The 18,836-nt window shown below is 54.2% G+C and overlaps 7 protein-coding genes across 7 annotated transcripts; 3 read left to right on the top strand and 4 right to left on the bottom strand.

The window, feature by feature from the left end:
• Positions 1-55: 55 nt before the first annotated feature.
• M421DRAFT_4783 (uncharacterized protein) lies at positions 56-484 on the top strand (the record flags this gene model as incomplete). The annotated part of the gene is made up of 1 exon (XM_033594727.1): positions 56-484. One exon carries the CDS (start codon positions 56-58, stop codon positions 482-484), a length of 429 nt encoding a protein of 142 aa, XP_033449209.1.
• A 2,110-nt stretch (positions 485-2,594) lies between these two features.
• On the top strand, positions 2,595-4,854 carry M421DRAFT_143673 (prenylcysteine oxidase 1). The gene is made up of 3 exons (XM_033587507.1): positions 2,595-2,953; positions 3,006-3,576; positions 3,626-4,854. The coding sequence occupies exons 1-3, from the start codon at positions 2,857-2,859 to the stop codon at positions 4,761-4,763; spliced, it is 1,806 nt and encodes a 601-aa protein (XP_033449208.1). The 5' UTR covers positions 2,595-2,856; the 3' UTR covers positions 4,764-4,854.
• Positions 4,855-5,046: 192 nt separating this feature from the next.
• Positions 5,047-6,270, top strand: M421DRAFT_4781 (uncharacterized protein; the record flags this gene model as incomplete). Its single annotated transcript, XM_033594726.1, has 1 exon — positions 5,047-6,270. The coding sequence occupies one exon, from the start codon at positions 5,047-5,049 to the stop codon at positions 6,268-6,270; it is 1,224 nt and encodes a 407-aa protein (XP_033449207.1).
• Positions 6,271-6,413: 143 nt separating this feature from the next.
• On the bottom strand, positions 6,414-8,112 carry M421DRAFT_143661 (MFS general substrate transporter). The gene is made up of 2 exons (XM_033587506.1): positions 7,266-8,112; positions 6,414-7,216 (listed from the first exon to the last, which is right to left on the bottom strand). The coding sequence occupies exons 1-2, from the start codon at positions 8,005-8,007 to the stop codon at positions 6,558-6,560; spliced, it is 1,401 nt and encodes a 466-aa protein (XP_033449206.1). The 5' UTR covers positions 8,008-8,112; the 3' UTR covers positions 6,414-6,557.
• Positions 8,113-9,673: 1,561 nt separating this feature from the next.
• M421DRAFT_420188 (S-adenosyl-L-methionine-dependent methyltransferase) lies at positions 9,674-11,106 on the bottom strand. Its single transcript, XM_033592385.1, has 5 exons — positions 11,065-11,106; positions 10,994-11,016; positions 10,908-10,945; positions 10,287-10,859; positions 9,674-10,238 (listed from the first exon to the last, which is right to left on the bottom strand). The coding sequence occupies exons 1-5, from the start codon at positions 11,066-11,068 to the stop codon at positions 10,130-10,132; spliced, it is 747 nt and encodes a 248-aa protein (XP_033449205.1). The 5' UTR covers positions 11,069-11,106; the 3' UTR covers positions 9,674-10,129.
• A 1,419-nt stretch (positions 11,107-12,525) lies between these two features.
• M421DRAFT_420187 (uncharacterized protein) lies at positions 12,526-16,027 on the bottom strand. The gene is made up of 4 exons (XM_033592384.1): positions 15,376-16,027; positions 14,839-15,326; positions 14,454-14,791; positions 12,526-14,407 (listed from the first exon to the last, which is right to left on the bottom strand). The coding sequence occupies exons 1-4, from the start codon at positions 15,839-15,841 to the stop codon at positions 12,814-12,816; spliced, it is 2,886 nt and encodes a 961-aa protein (XP_033449204.1). The 5' UTR covers positions 15,842-16,027; the 3' UTR covers positions 12,526-12,813.
• Positions 16,028-17,109: 1,082 nt separating this feature from the next.
• M421DRAFT_61834 (lytic polysaccharide monooxygenase) lies at positions 17,110-18,073 on the bottom strand (the record flags this gene model as incomplete). The annotated part of the gene is made up of 5 exons (XM_033595917.1): positions 17,110-17,293; positions 17,356-17,586; positions 17,649-17,836; positions 17,886-17,952; positions 18,000-18,073. The coding sequence occupies 5 exons, from the start codon at positions 18,071-18,073 to the stop codon at positions 17,110-17,112; spliced, it is 744 nt and encodes a 247-aa protein (XP_033449203.1).
• Between the last annotated feature and the right edge of the window lie 763 nt (positions 18,074-18,836).

Here is an 18,836-nt window from a genome sequence, read left to right as displayed (position 1 = left end):
GTCCTCGAGGTACCCTACGCTGATCTGCTCATCTACTTGGATGTCGAATCGAGGAATGGCTGACACTATACTTCGCTCACACCGTGACGCGGGACGACCTCAACATCCGCATTACTGGAATGCGCAGAAACTACCTTTGCGTGTCATCTCCTGGGATAATGAAGACGCTCTCGCCGCCACGGACTTCAACGAGAGTACTTCATTTCACATGCCGGACACCGAGATATCAAAGACCATACACGAGAGCGAGATACTCAACATGCTCTTGGCCAAGGCGTTTGAGGATCACTATGGCAAGAGTAGGGATGAGGAGAAAAATGCTGTTGCCAAATTCCTTATGGGCATGTACGTATTCGACGCCACTTGCAAAGGAGCACAGATCTCGCCTGAAGAAACTTCGAAGCGCCTATCGACTGACGATTCGGAGGTCACGATGAAGCAAGAAGAAGTCCACACTGTTCTCATACGCCGGCCGCGTCACTAAACACGCGTCAGCGGGGACAGTGACCTGGACTTCTGAATCCCAAGAGAGGATGTCAGTGGACAGCGACAACCGGAATGATAGAGTGAATAGTCGCGCACGGAAGAGACATGGAAAGTGCTGGTGTATACTGGAGATGTAACAACAAACGCTGTATGATAGGTACACTACGTATTGATGTGGACGCAACGAATCGAAGATCTGCCAATAATGATTCCTATCAGACTTTTGGTCTTGACTGGCAATAGCTCCTTATCGAAGCAGCCCTCTTCTAGGGACTCCAGACTCGTCGCTGAAACCTGCCAGGCTGATCTGGCTGCATGCTGGCAAAGCGCTGGGGGCAGGAAGTCATGTCTTTCCATCGCTCTTTCTTCGTTATTCTTCGAAATGCCTGCTTCCATCCGCCCTTGAGTCCGATGTCGATGTTCGTGCTTAGGCGGGGCTCTTTGAGGAGATCATGGCGAAGACTGTGGAAAGACAGTGTGGAATTGGCTATTGACAATGTCAGTCAGCCTCACTTGGACACAATTGACATCATTAGTGAGACACAAAGCAGGATGAGATAGCCTCTGGACCATGAGCGAGCACGGTTGCGGTGGTACATTTCTGAAGGTATATACACGATACTCTGCTTGGTAAATCTATTTCGTAGACTCAGAGCCACATTCACCTAGACTTCGATAATTGATGCCATCTGGCTCACCTCACCAATGCCAGGTGAGAGAGAAATCGATACTCGCATCGAACAGCCGCTGCTGTCGGACAGCCCATACAAGATGGAGATTGTGCCAGCTTCTGTCTGAATATGAAAAGACCATCTCTTCGAGCGCGCTGACCTTGAACGTTTCTCATATTTTTAAGCGTGAATTGAGAGTTCGCGTTCGATCTTTGGCTGAGGTACTGTAAGGTACGGGGGACGATTAAGGACAAAGTGCTAAGAAATCAAACGGCGAACAAAACCCGAAAACGTGAAAACCTAGGACTAACCCGTACTTGTACCGCAGGACCTTGTAGTACAAGTGAGCTAGTCAGTTAATTAGTGGTGGTAGTGCTGCTGGTGCTGGTGCTTGTCCTGCTACTAATATCGGGCCTTGTGTTAATAAAGAGGATCTGACATCAGACCAGGACTTAACTTTGGAGGAGTCTCCTCCGCCGCCAACTCTTAACAACTTTACTAAGGATGAGACTTATTAGGATGAGAACTAGCAGAGTTCTAACAATAAGACCTCTCATAAGGGGACTCACTAGTCTAGAACTACGTCTCTAAGGCAGTTAACTCTTGTTAACCCTGCACTCAGTGCCGCTGAGGATAAGGAAGTGCGAGGTTTTCGGCCCCTATAGCAAGCATAGGTAGTGGCTTTGTGGTTTACTTCTTCTGGGTCACTCTTTATACATGGTAATTGTATATTATTGTATTATTAATCTACTGCTACCACTGCGTAATATTTGGTTCTGGAATACAGGTTCTGGTGTTCGTGTTTTGGTGCTTTGATTTCTAGCACTTTGTCTCTAATGGTCACCCGTAGTACACAAGGGACAGCCCTCATCTTGTCATGAGGGCAATGCTTTGCTGAGCGGATCATCCTGGCACCACGATCCCATCACGCAGCTGCTGAGCCTGCAGTAGATCCTCGAGTCTTGCTGAGAGTTATCAGTAACAGCTAGGTACTGTGTAGCCTAAGCTCTGTCTCAAACGCTTCTGCTGCTCTTGACGGATCTGCTGCATCGTTCTCATAACTCGAAGCCAATCCCCAGCCTGAGATGTGTGCCATGTACCCAAACTCGAGGCTTATAACGCATTCTCATGTCGCCGAATCAACCGCCCATGACCGAAAGCATATGACAGTCTCCAAGATCTTGTCGAGACCCGAAAGCCTTACCTATAGGGCAGGGTTGAGCGAGCTCCTAGTCTGGCATACTGCGGGGCTTGCGTCCAACTCTGTCTACCTTGGGAAGCCAGGCCCTTGTAAGGTGTGTTCTTGGAATTTGATGTTGAGATAATCTCCTCAATGGATGAGGAAGTAGAGTCGCGAAGATGGACACCACGTGAACGCGCGTTCCTCGGGTTGGCAACTGCAATGCCCACTCTCAAGCAGTGCTTGAGGTACTCGAGGCCAAGCACGATAGTCCTCGAGAGGATGTCTACATTACGCCTTGTCACCCATGAGCCACAGAAATGCATGTTCCGGACGTGCCGCAGTCCTTATGCATTCGTCCATTTAGACTTCAGCTTGTGCGCGTCGTCAGCCACCAACTCCCCCCGCGATTGCGCGCCCGGCCCAGCGTCCTTCGTATAACCTGAGCACTGTGCTTCTGCCTTCTAAACGACACGTCATCCCCGAAGCTGTAATATACGCTTGTATTCACCAACTACCATGATGGTGCGGGTATCGCACGTCATTGGGCTGTTGCCCTGCGCCATTGCGCTCAGCAGCGACGCAACACCGGCAGCGAAGCGTGTCGCAATTATAGGTCAGCAACATATATGACTCTGACCCCCATGTACAGTATTGACAATTGACAGGCGCCGGTGCTGGCGGCTCCTCAGCAGCCTACCATCTCGCCCAATACGCCGCCTCCTCATCCACACCTACCAATATCACCGTCTTTGAGCGCGACTCGTACGTCGGCGGCCGCACCACCACCGTCGATGCCTGGTCAGACCCCACCGTTCCTATTGAACTCGGCGGCTCCATCTTCGTCTCCGTAAACCATATCCTTGTCAACGCAACTCGCGACTTCAATCTCTCCGTAGCCTCGCAGGAAGACAGCCTTGCAACACGGCTTGAGCTACCAGACCTTGGGATATGGGACGGCACGCAGTTCGTGCTGGTTACCAGAGAGGAGGATGGCTGGTGGGACAAGGCGCGACTTTTGTGGCGGTACGGACTTGCACCCTTGAAGACGAACAGGCTAATGAAGAGTGCTGTTGGGCGGTTCTTGGGCATGTACGAGGAGCCTGTGTTCCCTTGGAAGAACCTTAGTGAGACTTTGGAAGCCCAGGGCCTGTTGGAGATCACGGGCGTCACGGGCGAACAGTACCTCAAGGCAAATGGCATTGGGGATGCATTTGCACGAGAGGTCATCCAGGCAAGGTGTGCACGATGTTCTATCGGATGCTCGATATTATGCTAACCAGTATAGTACGAGAGTCAACTACGCCTCAAATCTCGCCTATATTCATGGTCTCGAGACTATGGTATGTATGGCCACGAACGGCGCCATGCAGATTGACGGAGGCAACTGGCGCATCTTCGCAAGCATGCTCAAGTCTTCACCAGCCATCACAACCCATCTCAACACTCACGTCTCGCAAGTCTCGAAACAGGATGATGGTACATACCATCTCTCTGTCAACGGCACCACCTCTATCTTCGACGAAGTCATCCTTGCTGCACCGCTACAATTCGCGAACCTCACCATCAATCCCGCGCCAAAGCACACGCCTGACGTGATTCCCTACGTTAAGCTGCGCGTCACACTCTTTGCCTCACCTTTCCAGCTAGACCCCTCGGCTTTCAATCTCGCATCCAGCGAAGCAGTCCCGCAATATGTTCTTACTACGCTCCCTCCTTCTGAAGACCCCCGCGACGGGCATCCTGGCTCACCAGACTTCTACAGCGTTTCAATGCATTATACTTCGCTCAATCGCCACGCTTCGCCACCCCGTCAAGAGTTTATATACAAGATTTTCTCTGTCGAGCCCATTACCGCCAGAATACTCACCCGTCTACTTGGACATCCCGTCTCGGAAACTGATGCGAAAGGTCTGAACGTGGATGGCCCCGTGAGCTGGGTGCACCGCAAAGTCTGGCACTCGTATCCGCGTGAGTACCCACGTGTGACATTTGAAGAGACCAAGCTCGATGGAGAGGACGGTGCGTTGTGGTACACAAGCGGCATTGAAAGCTTTGTCAGCACCATGGAGACAAGTGCTCTTAGCGGCAAGAACGTCGCGCGCCTCATTGCTGATAAATGGGCAGCGGCAAAGGGGGGAAGCGCAAAGCACCAGCTTAGTGGATACAAGTCCCCTCCAGACGCCCAAGTACCGTTGCTGCCACCAGTTGAGTCAGGCTCTGGCGCACCGCAACTTGAGGTCGACGGCGAGGGCGTGACGCTGGACCACCTGGGACCAATGGTCGTTAATAAAGATGGATCCTTGAGCAGGATTGCGAACTGGGAGACCATGTCTGAGAAGGAAAGAAAGAATACTCTAAGGGTCTTGGGGAAGAGGAATCAGTTGAGGCTTAGAGAGCTGAAGGGTGAGCAGTCCGAGCTCTGAGACAGGTATCAATGAATACCTCGCTTCTACAAATCCCATCCATGGTACAACAGTTGCTGCATGGCACACTGGATATCAAGCCTATAAGGAGTGGGCTGACCGGTCGGCGTTCATGGGCTGGTTCAGGGTCATGTCCTTGCCATGTTTCCCGTTATGTCCTTACCATGGTTCCTGATGCAGAATGACAGTTCACAACGTATATCAGCAGATCGCTCCAGCCCGATATCCAACCCAACTCTTTCATACACTTCGTAGTTCAACCAACACTCAGCACGGCGACAAGATGCTGTGCCTTCTTCCCGACGAGCTTCTCCTTCAGATCGCCTTGTATATCTCAAACAACAAGTCGCAAATCAATCTTGCCCTCACACACCGTAACTTTCGCAACACTGTTTACGAGAGCCTCATCCGCACCGCCATAATACCAATCCGCAGCATCCCGCAGTACATAACACTACTTTCTCGGCACCCATCATGGGCCAATACCATCACCGATATTGAACTTCAAGACAGCACCGAGGATATCAACGACTTCACGTTCACTCCTGAAGATGGGAGGGTAGTTGATGGCTTTGTTTCGAGGTTATTGACGGGACAAGAGAGAGATATGGTCCGTCGTGCTTTCACGAAAGACCATCAAAGCCCGTTGGCGTGGACGTCTTTGCTTTTCGTAGCGCTGCCGAATGCAAAGACCTTACGGGCCGCGCCGAGGACAGACAACGAGATACCTGAGGCGTATCAGTTCCTTCTGCGACACTGGGCTTGCGACAGGAGGATCTTTTGGACACCGCTGTTGACGTATGCACAGAGCCATATCCAGGCGCTCACCGTGCGAGCTCCAAGCGACATCTACGACCCCATTGGAGTCTCGCATCTGGTGAGCCTGAAGATCCTGATTGTCGATGGAGAGTGTCTCCGTCCGGTAACCTTCATGGAGTGTACATCCCATTGGATAGCTATCGCCGCGCGCACTCGTCCTTTTGGAAGCCTCCCTCGCAACCTCGAAAACCTCCATATCTATGGCGATGAACAAACAATTCCCTGGCATTGGCTGCTTGAGCTGCAGTTCTATCAATTAAACAACGAGTTCGGTTCACTGATTTTTACGCAACTCAAACTCCGGCTGTTTTTCAACATCACCTGCAAAACACTTGCGCGCTTCCTCGTCTACAAATTTGAGCCAGGCAGCTATGACAACATTGATGCTCTGAGATTGCTTCAGATCTGGCAGCAGTCCGCGGTGGACTTTCAGACTCTCTTCCGCGACCCCAAAGATGGTGGCGATGCCTTCGATCGTCCTGAACGCTACATACGCGGGAATCTTCCTGAGGAGTTTCTGACCGCGCAAACGAGAGCGACGGAGGACGTGTGGTACATGCATGACCCGCAGACAGAGAGGAGGGGTGAGGCTTGGAGGAGATATCTTGAAGAACACTATTCGGAGGAGTTGTTCCCCTGTTCGACGGAGTCGGGTCTGAGTACACAGCTTCTGCAGTATCTTTGCTAGATCCTACAAGAATACATTCCCCAGACCTGTAGATATTTTCGAAATAGCGTCCGAGTTAGCAGTGGCCGACTCCCACAGAATGGACTTGGGCAATGTATTTACTTATCAATGAATTCTGAGAGACATTACACTGCAGAAGTCGAGTGCTCATCCAGACAACGTGTCATATGACAATTCTTTAACTCGTCGCTTCGTGCTACAAATCAGATCTAGGATATCTCGAAGAAAAGCAAACCCACCCAGAACGCCACGCCAAAATCGCTAAACATACAAACAATGCTCCACGCTTAACGTGTACCAACCGGCTTCTTCGCAATCGGCCGGATCCAGCTAACCGCCACATTGATGCCAATGACAATAGCGCCAATGATGTAGAACACGCGGCCGTAGTCCTTTCCATTGTAGCGGAAGATGATCGCAAACACGATCCCGCCCAGATTCCCCATCGCGCCCGTGAAGCCCGATACAACACCGTTCGCATGGGGATGCACGTGCGGCACCAGCCCAAAGTCAGCGCCGTTGCCGCCCTCGAGGAACACCGCCAGCGCGCCTACAAGGCCCATCATGGTGCTCACGTCGCGCGGGTTGAGCACGCCGATGACAATCAGGAACACGCCTGTCAGGATGCCGTAGGTGTGCAGCACGACCTTCTTCGCCCAGACGTTAGAGCTAGTTTTGCGGTAGGCCAGGTCGGAGAGGTAGCCGCCCAGGGGTCGTGCGACGCCGTTCATTAGGCCAAACATGGCAGCCCAGTTCCCGGAGGTTTGCAGCGTCATGTGCGGGAAGTTGTGCATATAGTAGTTGCCGAGAATGGAGTTGATGCTTAGTTCGGCGCCGAAGGTGCAGAAGTAGCATGCTGCAGGGACGAGGGTTTGCAGGGAGAACATGGTCAGCGCGATACTTTTGACAGAGGGCTTTTGGATGATCTCGGTGGATGCCGTGTTGACTGGGACACGTTAGTAGATGGTTCATGACGGAACGAGAAGGGGACTTACACATCTGTGTGTCTGTCTGCTGCGCCTCGTTGTCTCTCCAACCATGCTTCTTCTCATCCTCGCTGGCGGGCGAAGCAGGATTGATCCTCTTCTCAATCTCGGCAGCGTTGAAATCCGCCGTGCTGCCGAGTCTCGAGGACATTGGTGACGGCTTGGGGATGTCTTGCAGGTCGCCCCTGATGTTGACCACGTCTCCCTCTGTGGCTCCGACTTTGACATCGTGACGCCTCAAGCTCTCTTCGACTGCAGCGTGGCGCTCGTTCCATTTGCCGGTGGGCGTGTCTTCGCAGAGCACAACGAGGCAGATGGCCACGAAAACGATCAAGATACCCGGGACCACAAACGACACCCTCCACGCCTTGTGCGAAGGCAGACCATCACTAACCAAAGCTTTGTACACAGCAGGCATGACAAAGTAAGTAACTCCTCCACCGAGGTTTCCGAGTCCACCTGCAAGCGCATTCGCGGTACCGACGACATTCTTATCAAAGAACCCAGTGGTCCAGACCTGGCATGGCACGAAACTGCCTCCGAGGATACCAATGAAGAACCTAAGCGCGTACAGACCGGAGGCGTTATACACCGCGCCGGCCAGGAACGTAGGTACCGCGCCGGCCAAGAGGCAGCCCGCGAATGTCAGGCGTGGGCCGAAGTGGTCGCATGCTGGGCCTGCGATGAGGCGCACTATTAATGTGGCTGTGAGGGCGATGATGTTGGAGTTTGCGACTTGGTAGGGTTTCATGTGGAGATCGCCGGCGATGACGTCCGCGAGGAGGGGTGGGAAGGCTGGGGCGCGTTAGCATGGGTGCGTGTGGGTCTGGGGTGCATGGCGGAGATGCGGGTGAGATGAAATGTAAGATAAGGACATGTAAGATGATGGGGGAGCATCGTTGTCAATGTGAACGGCTTATCGGGTCTGGGGCACAGAATCGATGATCGAGATGTGGGTGAGATGGGAGATAGGGCTATGCATGATGATGGGAGGAGGGGCTTGGAAGAACTCACCATACCACGACCAGAAGGCGATCATGAATCCGAACCAGGAGAAGAAAAATGTACGGCCATAGGTTGTGGAGATGGGGTTGAGGAACGGGATGGAGCGGGCTTTCTGGTTGACGGGGTTGACTTCTGGCGCACGCCAGAGGAGGGAGAAGGTATCCATGTTGGTTGTTGTAGTCCAGGCAGGTAGTCCTCAATGTCCAGCTATGCTCGAGTTGAGTTTCCAGAGCCGTGCCAGGTTAGGACAGATATGACACCGGAGTGATGGAACTGAGAACAGCTTATTGACAGCAGCGTAACTGGTTCGAAGATATAAGTATATCTTGCGAGCCTCTGGCCTGGCCCAGCAGTTCCAGCATCTCCGCTCGATAAAGTAGCATACAAAAGGCGTTTCTCCGTGGGTAAGATTGTCCCCATATTTCCCATCCCTACCCTCCACCTGGGGCTAGGGCCAGGGAAAGATACGGGGGCACTCAATGCACCGACAGACCCGCAAGAAACCAACCACCGGTGTGCACACGCTCGTCTCGTAGACAAGATCATCGACAGGGAAGCCAAGGTCTCAAGACCACTGGTTCCCGTTGAGTGAATGCTTGTTCGAGCCAGCCCCAGCCATGGCTTCAAATTGCGTTTTCCCGCAGTACTGCTGTTGGGCGAGATAACGAGGACTGCCATGATAGGCATGTTGTCTCACTGACCAGGATTGGTCATTGGGCAGAGCCGCAAACAGGTGCTGGTGATCCCAAGCCAGTCCTTATCTTGCGGTCCCGATGGCGCAGTAGTTTCTGTGGGCCTTATCAGCGGTTGAGATTGAGAAAACATGTGCGTGTGGGATGGTTGTGGTACAACGAATACATATAGAGTGAAATGGCTGAACAGTTACCTCCGCGGTGAGCTTGAGTGTGAATAGAGATACCTACCTGATGACACTGGATGCAGCAACATGTTGCCATTAAGAGATGGTCACCCGTGCCTAAAACGCATCTACTTCGACCAGCAATGTTGAGCTTATTGTCCTGCTCGTGAAAAGAAGCATGTGGCAGCTGTGAGGTTCACTCAAGCCGTTCGAAGCAAACGCCTCGTTGCTTAGCCAAACCACGATGGCCCTATCGGGGTGGCGATGTTGTTCGTATCTATTCGCGGTGCGGTGTGGTGTAGCTTCCGGATGGGCAGCAGTCTTATCTGAGTCTTAGCGGGCGATTGTGGCCAATGAGACGTAGTCCAACAAAAGCCGCGGAGATGCCTATGGATCACGTGACACTTTCCCAACAGGGCTACTTCGTACATCTGCAAAATTTTAGACTTTTGATGATCAAAATGCAATTTCATTGGAGGGCCTCATATAGACGTGGATGTTTCTTCCTGAGGTGACAGACATTGGGTGTATCATGAAGCTACAAGCCATTGGAGGGGTTTAATCTGCATATAATTTAGTAGTAGCGAAAAATCTGGTTCACCCTACGACTCTATGCTTACTTTGTTGTAAAATAGAAGTTGTACGCTAAGGAAATGTTTTAGGTTCTGTCATAACAAACTACAAACGGGCTGTCTAGCAGGCCCCCCTGACTAGTCCTGCTTACTTCACTACTGAAGAGCCTATTTGTCACGGAAAATGGAACCATCGAAAACCCTCCATTGTCTGGCGCACTCTGCTCCATTACTTGCCGTGCGACGAGCAGCACGCAAGATTTGACAAGTGGGGTCTACCGCACCTCAGTATGTCAAAACCCTTTCCACACAGGCCTGGGACGCAAGTCGTGGGGTATCTCAGACACCAGGCAACCATAAACGCCGGTAAGGGGAACGTCGAAGGGGGACCGCGTTTACACGTAAGGACCCAACGAGCCGACCCGGTATCGGCCCGCTTAGAATTCTCCGTCGTCAAAAGCGGTCTCCGGAGTCGGCCAGTTCTCGGGTTTTGGTACTTGTGATGGTGCCTCTCCTTCACGGGGTTTTCTCCCGTAAACAACATAGCTTCGCTTCAATTAGCAACCGCAGCGCATGGAGGGTTACGTCACCTACATCTTGTAATACGCGTGTACCGACTTGTCGTTCAAGGAGTTGTACACTTGTGCCAGTCTGACACGTGTCTCGTTCTCTGTCCATCCGAACGCTCGGTGGAAATAATTCACAGACCATCCATACAGGCCTTGCTGCATGTTCTCGACCATGAACTTTCCGAGCAATTTCAACTGCGGCTCCTTAGCCCATTCAAGGATCGGTATTCGGAATATCCGTTCCTTGACTTCGACGAAACCAGCCTGCTCGTACCACTTCTGGAGCTTGTTGGCGATGCGTAACGGGATTCCCAATATGTCGTGGGCAGCTTCATCTTGGTCTTGAGACCATTGCTTAAGCGGCCAGTCGTCGGGCATGGTGCCATCGTCACAGTAGACCGTGGGGTAGATCTCTTGCGATTCCATCCAGCCCCCTGGTTCGAGATTGTTGTAGCTTTTTTGGATAATCTCCCGGAAGTCAGGGAATATGCCCATGGACATGCGAGTGTGGATGTAGTCGTAGGTGTACCCGTTGGCGAGCCCCCACCAATCTTTCGACCTGATATCGTCCACATGTATATGACAGTTTGCGGGCACACTGTTAAGCATTAGCGCGTGCAGCCAATGGTGCGCGGGGGGTTAGTTCATTTGTGACCTTGTAGGTGTTATGTCCATGCCCTCTACCTTGTGCAACGTCAGAAAAGCGAGCCCTCAACAGATCGGAATACGCACCCGAGATCGAGGCCACTCTTTTGCTGCCTTCAGTCAGCTTCAGGAGCCAGCAGCATGCAGCTTTGACTTACCCATCTCCTTGCACCAGTGCGCAGTGCCACAACCAATATCGAGCACCCTTTGGGGATATTTTTTGGGCAGCTGATCGATTGGCGCGAACCAATTGCGATTGTAGAATCGAACTTTGAGAAGTATATGCTGTACATGCAGACGCTTCAACTCGGACTGGAGGCACAATCAGTTCATGTCTCCGACCTGGGGTCAGGCAAGAATACCTCGTCATTCGGGAATGGATACGCTGCATGCCGGTCAGTGCGATACAAGAGGGCTCACATCGGCGTAGATGCCTACCTCCGGCCTTCCATTTGTTGTAAGTCCTGCCATATTCGTGCAGCACTTCTGCCAACGACGGCGTCAGACTCTTCGTTTCCCTGATCGACGTGAGCTAGAGCGGAGAGGTCGGGACAGACGCGGGCGTACGCATCCAAGTCGGCCAAACTGAGGGAGCGATTGTCTGGCTGTACGGAGAAGTCAGTTAGCTGAGCTCGAGTCGTGGGGCGGGCGGGGAAGCGAATCAGGTGTCAGCATACATCGACTTCGATAGCCTGGTCAGAGGTGCTGGCGCGGTTGGTGAGGTCGGAGAGATCGGAGAGGTCGGTGAGGTCGGTGAGGTCGGTCGCGTCCGACAGGGGGCGCGGTCGCCGCATTGGGGCCATCAACTTGCTGAACATTGAGCTCTCACAATGACTGGTGATTTACGCGGGATGGAATTGAGTAGGAGGCGGATGGATCCCAGCTGAGTGGGAAGACGTTCCTTAGGCCTGGGTCCTTCGGCGACTGGGCTGGGACACTAAGCGCGGACGGAATGGGTGGGCCAGAGCACCCCCGCAGCGCCTTCCGAGTCACCGCCTTTGTGCGCCAGCAACTCAGCTCAAACCCTCAAACCCCAACCCGCGTCGTGTCTTACTTGCACTCGTCGAATCAGGCCGCATCGTCCTCTCTGGCGGGTTGGGAGCCGCGTCGGTGGCTTCTGACCACCCGATGAGCTGGCTTCGACGTCGCCAAAGGCCCGGTTGCTGTCTGTTTGACACGTCGTCCGGCGCCGGTCATGGGACGACCTGTCCCATGTCATGCATGCGCCGCAATCTAGCTGATCCTGCCGTTTGTCTGCGACAGCTGCTTCTGCGTCGGCGCCGAGTGTGGCCGCGACCATCTGCGGCAATTAGACCCCGCAAGGCGTCGACAGCGGATTCGGCACTGATCAGAACTGTAGATGCCTGGCGCTGATCACCCGCCAGCCAAGTTTCAAATTTGACCGAAAGTACTACAGGGCTTTGCGGGTGACTGGCCGTGGTCTGCGGCCTGTACCGTCGCAGCGGTCGTGGGGATGGGTGTGTCTTGTCATGCATGGCCGCGGTGCCAGTGGCTGCAGGAGACTTATCGTGCACAAGACAGCCTTCCGTCCAAGTTATTACTCCATGCTCAAGAGAGCCGCTTGCCGGTGCTCCAAGAAAACATCGCGTGAGAACCGGCGAGATGGGCTTCTACGCTATGCAGGAAGTCAGGTAGATTATTGGACGAGTATTATGTACAGAAAAGCTGGTGTCGCGCCTAGTGCGCGGGTATCAAGAAGACAGGAAGGGCAAGCAGAAGAAAACAGAAAACACACGCATCGCAGCAGTTCAAACACGACATGACCCAGATGAACCTTTCTTCTCCACACAGCCCGTTTGAAACACCCACCTAAATTCCCTCCTCATTTCGCATAGACACATAACGCATGACCACAAACCAAAACCCCAGAGACGGGACAGAAAAAATCAGAAACGGTCTGCGTGACCGAAAAACGTTCCATTTGAGGTTCTTGGCGTTGCTGGCACCTTTGGGAATTCGCCGGGCACGTGTAGGTCAGACACACTAATGTCTGTGTTCGTGCGGTGAACGCCAGGAAATTTCTCAGCAGTCTCAATCAACTCAACAGGCACAGGTCCACCGTTCACGGTCTGACCAGAGGTAGGGAAGGGGAAGGCTTGCTTCTCTGCTGTTTCAATCAATGCAACAGGTACAACTCCGCCGTTCACAGTCTGGCCTGAGGAAACGGCGGACACTGCCTCAGCCTCACCTAAAAAAGACGAGGTGGTGTTGTCGTTGTTGGGAGGCGGTGTAGCGGCACCACTTTCCGGACCGCGTTCATTCTGATGAGCGATGATGGTGGCGGGGTGGATTGTGTGTCCAAAGGCTACGTGATCAGAAGACGGCTGCGGGACGGTGGTTGCGTTTCCATACTGAAGCTGTGCTTGAGTGCCGCCTGTGAAATCATCGACAGGGTGCTGAGGCTGAGCCTGCGTTCCACCAGTCAGATCATCAAAGGGGACACCGCGCTGATCAACTGCGGGTGACTGGTACTGCTGCTCTGTGCCCTGAGGCTGCTGCGCTGGCTCCACCTCCTTGTTCTGGTGGCGGCGGTAAGCTTCACCAGCAAGTGCACCTGCAGCTACTCCGCCAGCAGCTGGAGCCAGCCATGTGCCGTAGTTGCTGTCGTGACGCTCGATAGGCGATACCTCCGTTGGCTGGGTAAAAGAAGGCTGGATCTGATTGTTGGAAGGGTTGGCGTAGGCCATCTCGCGTTGACCGTGAGACTGGTCTGGCAGATTGCCGTAGTCAGAAGTGTATGGGTCGGAGTATATGTTGTCTTGGTGGTATTGATGTGTAGGCTGGGCGTTCATGTACGAAGGCTCATGATGTTGCTGGGCAGGTTGAGAACTTGTATACGTAGAATCTCGGGCCTGTTGGTATGGTTGCACGGGTTGCTGGTTCGCCGAGTTTGCGAGGTACATTGGGTGCACGTCGTGCTGTAACGGCCCTCCAGAAGCGGTGGTTATATCATGTCCGAGGTCTGAGCTACCACTAGATGGTGAGAGAGGTTCATGTAAGTGACGGTTGACCGCAAGATCCGAAGGAAATCGCCCACCTGGAGAAGGTCTAGTCGGCGGTTGCTCCCTAGGTTGGCTGACCATCGACTGATTTGCAGAGTATGGCACAGCATCTGCCTCATCTTCCTCAAGGCCACCATCGGAACTGGCAGATCGCGCACTACCGGCGCTGGCGCTCCTGACGCTGGCATGTCGGCGCACGAAGGCATTCCGTTCCTCGCCGCTCTTCTCGGTCAAGGTCTTGATATCATCGTACCAGGCATTCATGGTCTCGTAGGTCTCGGCGCGGAAAACCCAGGTGTGTCCGCGGTGCATCGATCCGGCCTGGCGACCCTTGATTACGAACTTGTGCGAGGAGCTACCGGGTTGGGAGCGAGAGCCAAGCTTCTGGTCTAGCAAGTACAGGGACATCACTGGCGGCTGGGTATAGATACGATCGGCGGATTTGAACTCGTGGATGTGGGTCGGCGACAAAACATACCTGAGAGTGTTAGCACCAATCACCACTGAAGCGCAAGAGAACATACCATCCAGGCGTGTAGCTCTTCAGGTATTTGCTCTTCCTCTCGAGCATGCCAGCTCTGACTTCCGTGGTAGCTGGATGGTGCTTTCCAGGATACTCAATCTCTTCCAACCTGCGAAGAGGCAGGTCAGGGTTGACGAAGTGAGAGTCACTGCGGACAAAACGACCCCATTCTTGGTCTCTGGGCATCGCTATCGGCCCACTGCGAAGCTTCTCGACTGTGGCGTACATTTCGTCTGCGTCACGCTTGAGGATGCTGGCGAGGGCGTTGTAGGCTTTCTGAATCTCGCCTACGATAATAGACTCAAGCTCGCGTCCAGAATTCTCAAGGTTGAGGTAGGCCTGCTGCAGTTAGCGTGCGCGTGCGTACGTAGTCGGAGTTGACTGACTCGGTGCAGGTAGTTTTCCTCGTCGATCTGGCGTTCAACCTGGCGCTCCACGCCCAGACGCACAACGTATGGATCGCCCTTACCGGCGATTGCTGAGGGGTCGGAGTCAATGACTGCGAGAGCTTCCTCAAGAGCTGTCACACATTTGCGTGTGTTCTCTTTCTCCTTCTCGACGTTGTTCTTGAAGTCGCCAGATAGGGACTTGATCTCCTTGATCTTCTGCGCAAGATCCGCGCGAAGCCCGCTGAGCTGGTTGATCACGTCTGCCTCGATGTCCCTAGCTTTGTTGGCTTCGACGATAGCTTGCTTGTGGAAGTCACGGAGGAAACGGTTCGCATCGTTCAAGCCACCGTCGCTGAGCAGTGACGCCGGCGCATTGGTGTTGTTGATCACGTTGGACACCTTGAGCAGCGACTTAGCGCGGTGCTCATAGGAAGACGAGACCTCTCGAAAGTACGTGATCAAGTCTTTGAGGAACTTGCGCCAGGCTGTCAAACATCAGTCACTGTCAGATACGGTTTATCGCCTGTCACATACTTTGGAACCGGTCAGCCAAGACGTCGGTTGGAGAGCCCTTGGTGGGTACAGGGGTGTAGAACACGCTGTCCTCGCGGTCATAACCATGTTCCTGGTCGTCAATCGCCACGCCACGGATGCTGCCTGCGTGCTGGCTCTTCCTGCTCCCGCTGCGTTTCAGACTGCCACTCCTCTTCACTGAGCCCTTCTTCTTGAGCGTTCCACTGCGCGAAGGTGTCGAGCCTTGATTTATGGTAGATTCTCGCAGGGTCGACGAGACCCTGGACGCTGAGCGCTGTGGCACATCGTCGCCGTCGAGCACGGAAGAACCCCTGGTGCGCGCATCGAAGTCTTCCTCAAATCTGCCCAAGCGCTCTTGCTGCCTACCGCCTGTCGCAAAGTCGTTCACACCGACGCTCAGGTGCGAGTTGTCGCCGTATCCCCTCGAAAGATGTGAGGGGTCGTCTATGCTGGGTACGCCCGCCATCCTGCTCCCTGGAGATCCCGGCAATCCTTGGAAAGGTGATTGGATAGGTGATAGGAAGAATCGGTATAGAAGAAACACTGGTGCTTGATCGCAGAGCCTCGTTTGTTAAGCGGAGTGGTAGATTAAGAAAGATCCTGGGCGGCAGGCTGGGTATATGCGAGGTGGTGCCTGTGTGGTAGGTCTCGCGCTGTGGCTCTGATGACGTGGGGCTCGCACTAAGAAGGCAACCTCGGAAATGAGGTTGAGGCGCAGCCGTTCGCGGGACGCCCGATTGAGATGGTGCTGTAGATCAGACAATTCGTGCAGATGCACTCTCTTTCGATATCTTGAAATGGTCGGAAATGGAGAGCGAAAGCGACATACCCACGATGCGACGCAAGAGGTTTTCTTATCGGCTCTGCGGCTTCAGAGGATGCCTCCCAAGTACTACGTCATTGAGACAGTCGCACTTTCCTTGAGCTACGTTGGCGACTACTGTGACCACAGAACAAAAGCACCGAGAGACGATCGTCATCGTGCGTCCAGCAAACGCTTTCAACACCAGTGCTAGCTATCGACGGCCGCTGCCGCTTAGCCTATGGCGTCGCGGACATCCAGGCTTGCCTGTTCTCGTTTGCGCGTCAATTCAGCCACCACCACTGCTTGGGCATCTGTCACAGGTGGCTTTGCAGCCCGAGGATGTTACACGTTTCTGACAGCCCTGCACCTCCCAGACTGAGCTTCTGCGCGCAGTGGGCATCTCACGAATATCGCTGTTCAAACACGTGGAGTCGCTTGATGTGGAGAGAAGATCAGCCGGTCGTCCCAAATAGGTACAGAAAGCTCCAGACCGGCCTTGTTCCTTCCGCCGATCGGTACATTCGTCTCTTGCCCAAACTCAGCCCAAGGGCCTGCTTGCGAGATCGACGGTAGCCATCCGGGGCTGCCTCGTGACAGACAGCTCATTCGAGGCTCGTATCGTGAGCCTCTTGTAGCGGCCCTGACGACGTTCTCAAGCGTGATTAGTTGACACGCAAGTCTTGGGAGCACACCTGCGCGAGGACAGAGTCGTGCCAGCACATCAATCGGATGACTAACGTATGACTAACTCATGGGCGACAGAACACCTCTGAGAGCACGTGAGCAGCCTGTCATACGATCCACTGAGTCGCGAGACCCTTCAGAAAGAGCGTGGATACACAGAGTACGGTCTCATTCGTCGGCTATCTCCTATCAGCCCCAGACGGCGTGTCTTGACTCGGCCTTGTGGCCTTGGGCAGCTGGCTATCTCAACATGTCAACACCGCAGGACCCGGGATCGTGTACGGCTTTCCATTCCCCACGGGCTGACCCTGGGCGTTGTAAATGCTCACCAGGATACCAGGGTCAGTCGCCTGGTACGCGCCCGGGAAGCTAACAGTGGAACTCGGGCTCGTGGAGCCGGTGCCAGAGACTTTGAGTTGAGCACAGCCCCTGTACATGGTCAGCACCGCACGCTCGCCGCGACTCCAGCTCCAAGACAGAGAAAGACGTACATGTAGAACTGCGCCTGGCCCTGGGTGCCCGCAGAGTGCAACGCGATGATCTCAGCGCGCAGGAGATAATCCCCAGCCGCAAGGCACGCCGGGAGCGTGAAATCAACCCACCCGTCGCTGCTGATGACGCGGTCTACACCCCACTGACCCGCACCATCGAGCCCATCCTCGTAGACCTTGAACCACTTGAGCCCCGACGTCGACGCCGTGGCCGCGTTGTCCACCTTGGCCCTACGCTGGTCAGCACACGCTCTCCGCCCATGTCCAGGACGAGACAGATGGTAGAGACACACATGTAGAACATGACAGGCCCCTTGTGGCTGCTCGCAATGGGCTGGTCCAGATCGCCCGGGTACTGCGCACCGCCAATGACATGACCCCACAGCACGCCCACGGCGTCGCCGCCCTTGACAGCAATGACGGTGCTGGACACGGGCTGCAGGAAGTTGGAGTTGCAGGCCATGTTTGCGTCGTTTACGTTCTGGGCCTCTGTTAGCTGCGCTCTGGACGAGCGTGTTGGGCGTGCAGACCTGGATCGGGTAGTTTGAGAGCGCGGTCCGGATGCCGACTGCTTCGCCGTTGTCGGCGCCATTGACGCTGGGTGTGTTAGTCGATGGGGCAAGCGGGGGGTTGAAGAGAGGTACCGGACGCGCTGGGCGATGGTGTGGGCGGAGGCGAGGAGGGGGAGGAGAGCGCAGAGGGCGAGGGAGAGCTTCATGGCTGCGGTGGTGCTGCGAGGATGCGTGGAAGGGTGGAAGGAGCTGGTGCAGGCGTGAGGCACGTAGCTGATGCACAGCTCTTATACGCACTCGTCGACAGACTCATGGATCCCACGAGCGCGACCATGTCTCCGCCCAGCGCTGTTACACTTGTAATATCAACAGCCTAGAGAAGTGCCCTGCTGCGCTTTCCTTATATTCCCTGCTAATTTAAATAGAGCTACAAGTATGCTAATGTAATCTATGTAGTCAAGGAGCGGTGGCCGGGTCGGCGAATGCCAGCTTGTCGCGTGCTGGCGGGCTAAGGGCCTGTGTTTAGCCGGATATAGTGATGGAGGGTGCAGTACGTCGACCGGGACGTGGTGCCGGGATATACGACGTGTGTTGTGCTGATGTGCCGGGCTATACGACATGTATTGTGCTGATGTGCCGGGCTATACGACATGTATTGTGCCGATGTGCCGTCATTTGATCTTTGCGAGTCTGGAGGTCCTGGGTGTTGTTGTTTCTGTTGCTGTCAGTAGATGGGAATCAGTCTTGGGACAGGGAATCAGCCTTGGGACAGAGCTGAGAATCGCCAAGCCGTCGATGCATTCATCGACCTCGTGTCAAGACGCAAGGCGAAAGTCAGCAGTCACGGTGCAACACTGGTCCAGGGTGACAGACGAAATGCAGTCTCGCTGCAGGAGTGCAACACTGGTCCAGGACGACAAACAAAATGCAGTCTCGCTGCAGGAGTGCAACACTGGCCCAGGGCGACAG

The sequence above is a fragment of the Didymella exigua genome (assembly GCF_010094145.1).
Source record: "Didymella exigua CBS 183.55 unplaced genomic scaffold M421scaffold_12, whole genome shotgun sequence".
In the NCBI taxonomy this organism is placed as follows: Eukaryota; Fungi; Ascomycota; class Dothideomycetes; order Pleosporales; family Didymellaceae; genus Didymella; species Didymella exigua.
This window is presented reverse-complemented; position numbering and strand designations above follow the sequence as displayed.

Excerpts from the sequence above, each read along its gene's own strand:
- M421DRAFT_420188 (XM_033592385.1), bottom strand. Across the intron at positions 10,946-10,993 it reads AAGAGTGGCCTCGATCTCGG|GTAGAGGGCATGGACATAAC; the intron begins GTGCGTATTCCG and ends ACGTTGCACAAG. Across the intron at positions 10,239-10,286 it reads GTACACGCGTATTACAAGAT|CTATGTTGTTTACGGGAGAA; the intron begins GTAGGTGACGTA and ends ATTGAAGCGAAG.
- M421DRAFT_143673 (XM_033587507.1), top strand. The coding sequence starts at position 2,857 with ATGATGGTGCGGGTATCGCACGTCATTGGGCTGTTGCCCTGCGCCATT. Across the intron at positions 2,954-3,005 it reads GAAGCGTGTCGCAATTATAG|GCGCCGGTGCTGGCGGCTCC; the intron begins GTCAGCAACATA and ends GACAATTGACAG. Across the intron at positions 3,577-3,625 it reads CGAGAGGTCATCCAGGCAAG|TACGAGAGTCAACTACGCCT; the intron begins GTGTGCACGATG and ends TAACCAGTATAG.
- M421DRAFT_143661 (XM_033587506.1), bottom strand. The coding sequence starts at position 8,007 with ATGAAACCCTACCAAGTCGCAAACTCCAACATCATCGCCCTCACAGCC. Across the intron at positions 7,217-7,265 it reads GCAGACAGACACACAGATGT|TCAACACGGCATCCACCGAG; the intron begins GTAAGTCCCCTT and ends AACGTGTCCCAG.
- M421DRAFT_420187 (XM_033592384.1), bottom strand. The coding sequence starts at position 15,841 with ATGGCGGGCGTACCCAGCATAGACGACCCCTCACATCTTTCGAGGGGA. Across the intron at positions 14,792-14,838 it reads AGGAAAACTACCTGCACCGA|GCCTACCTCAACCTTGAGAA; the intron begins GTCAGTCAACTC and ends TAACTGCAGCAG. Across the intron at positions 14,408-14,453 it reads AAGAGCTACACGCCTGGATG|GTATGTTTTGTCGCCGACCC; the intron begins GTATGTTCTCTT and ends TAACACTCTCAG.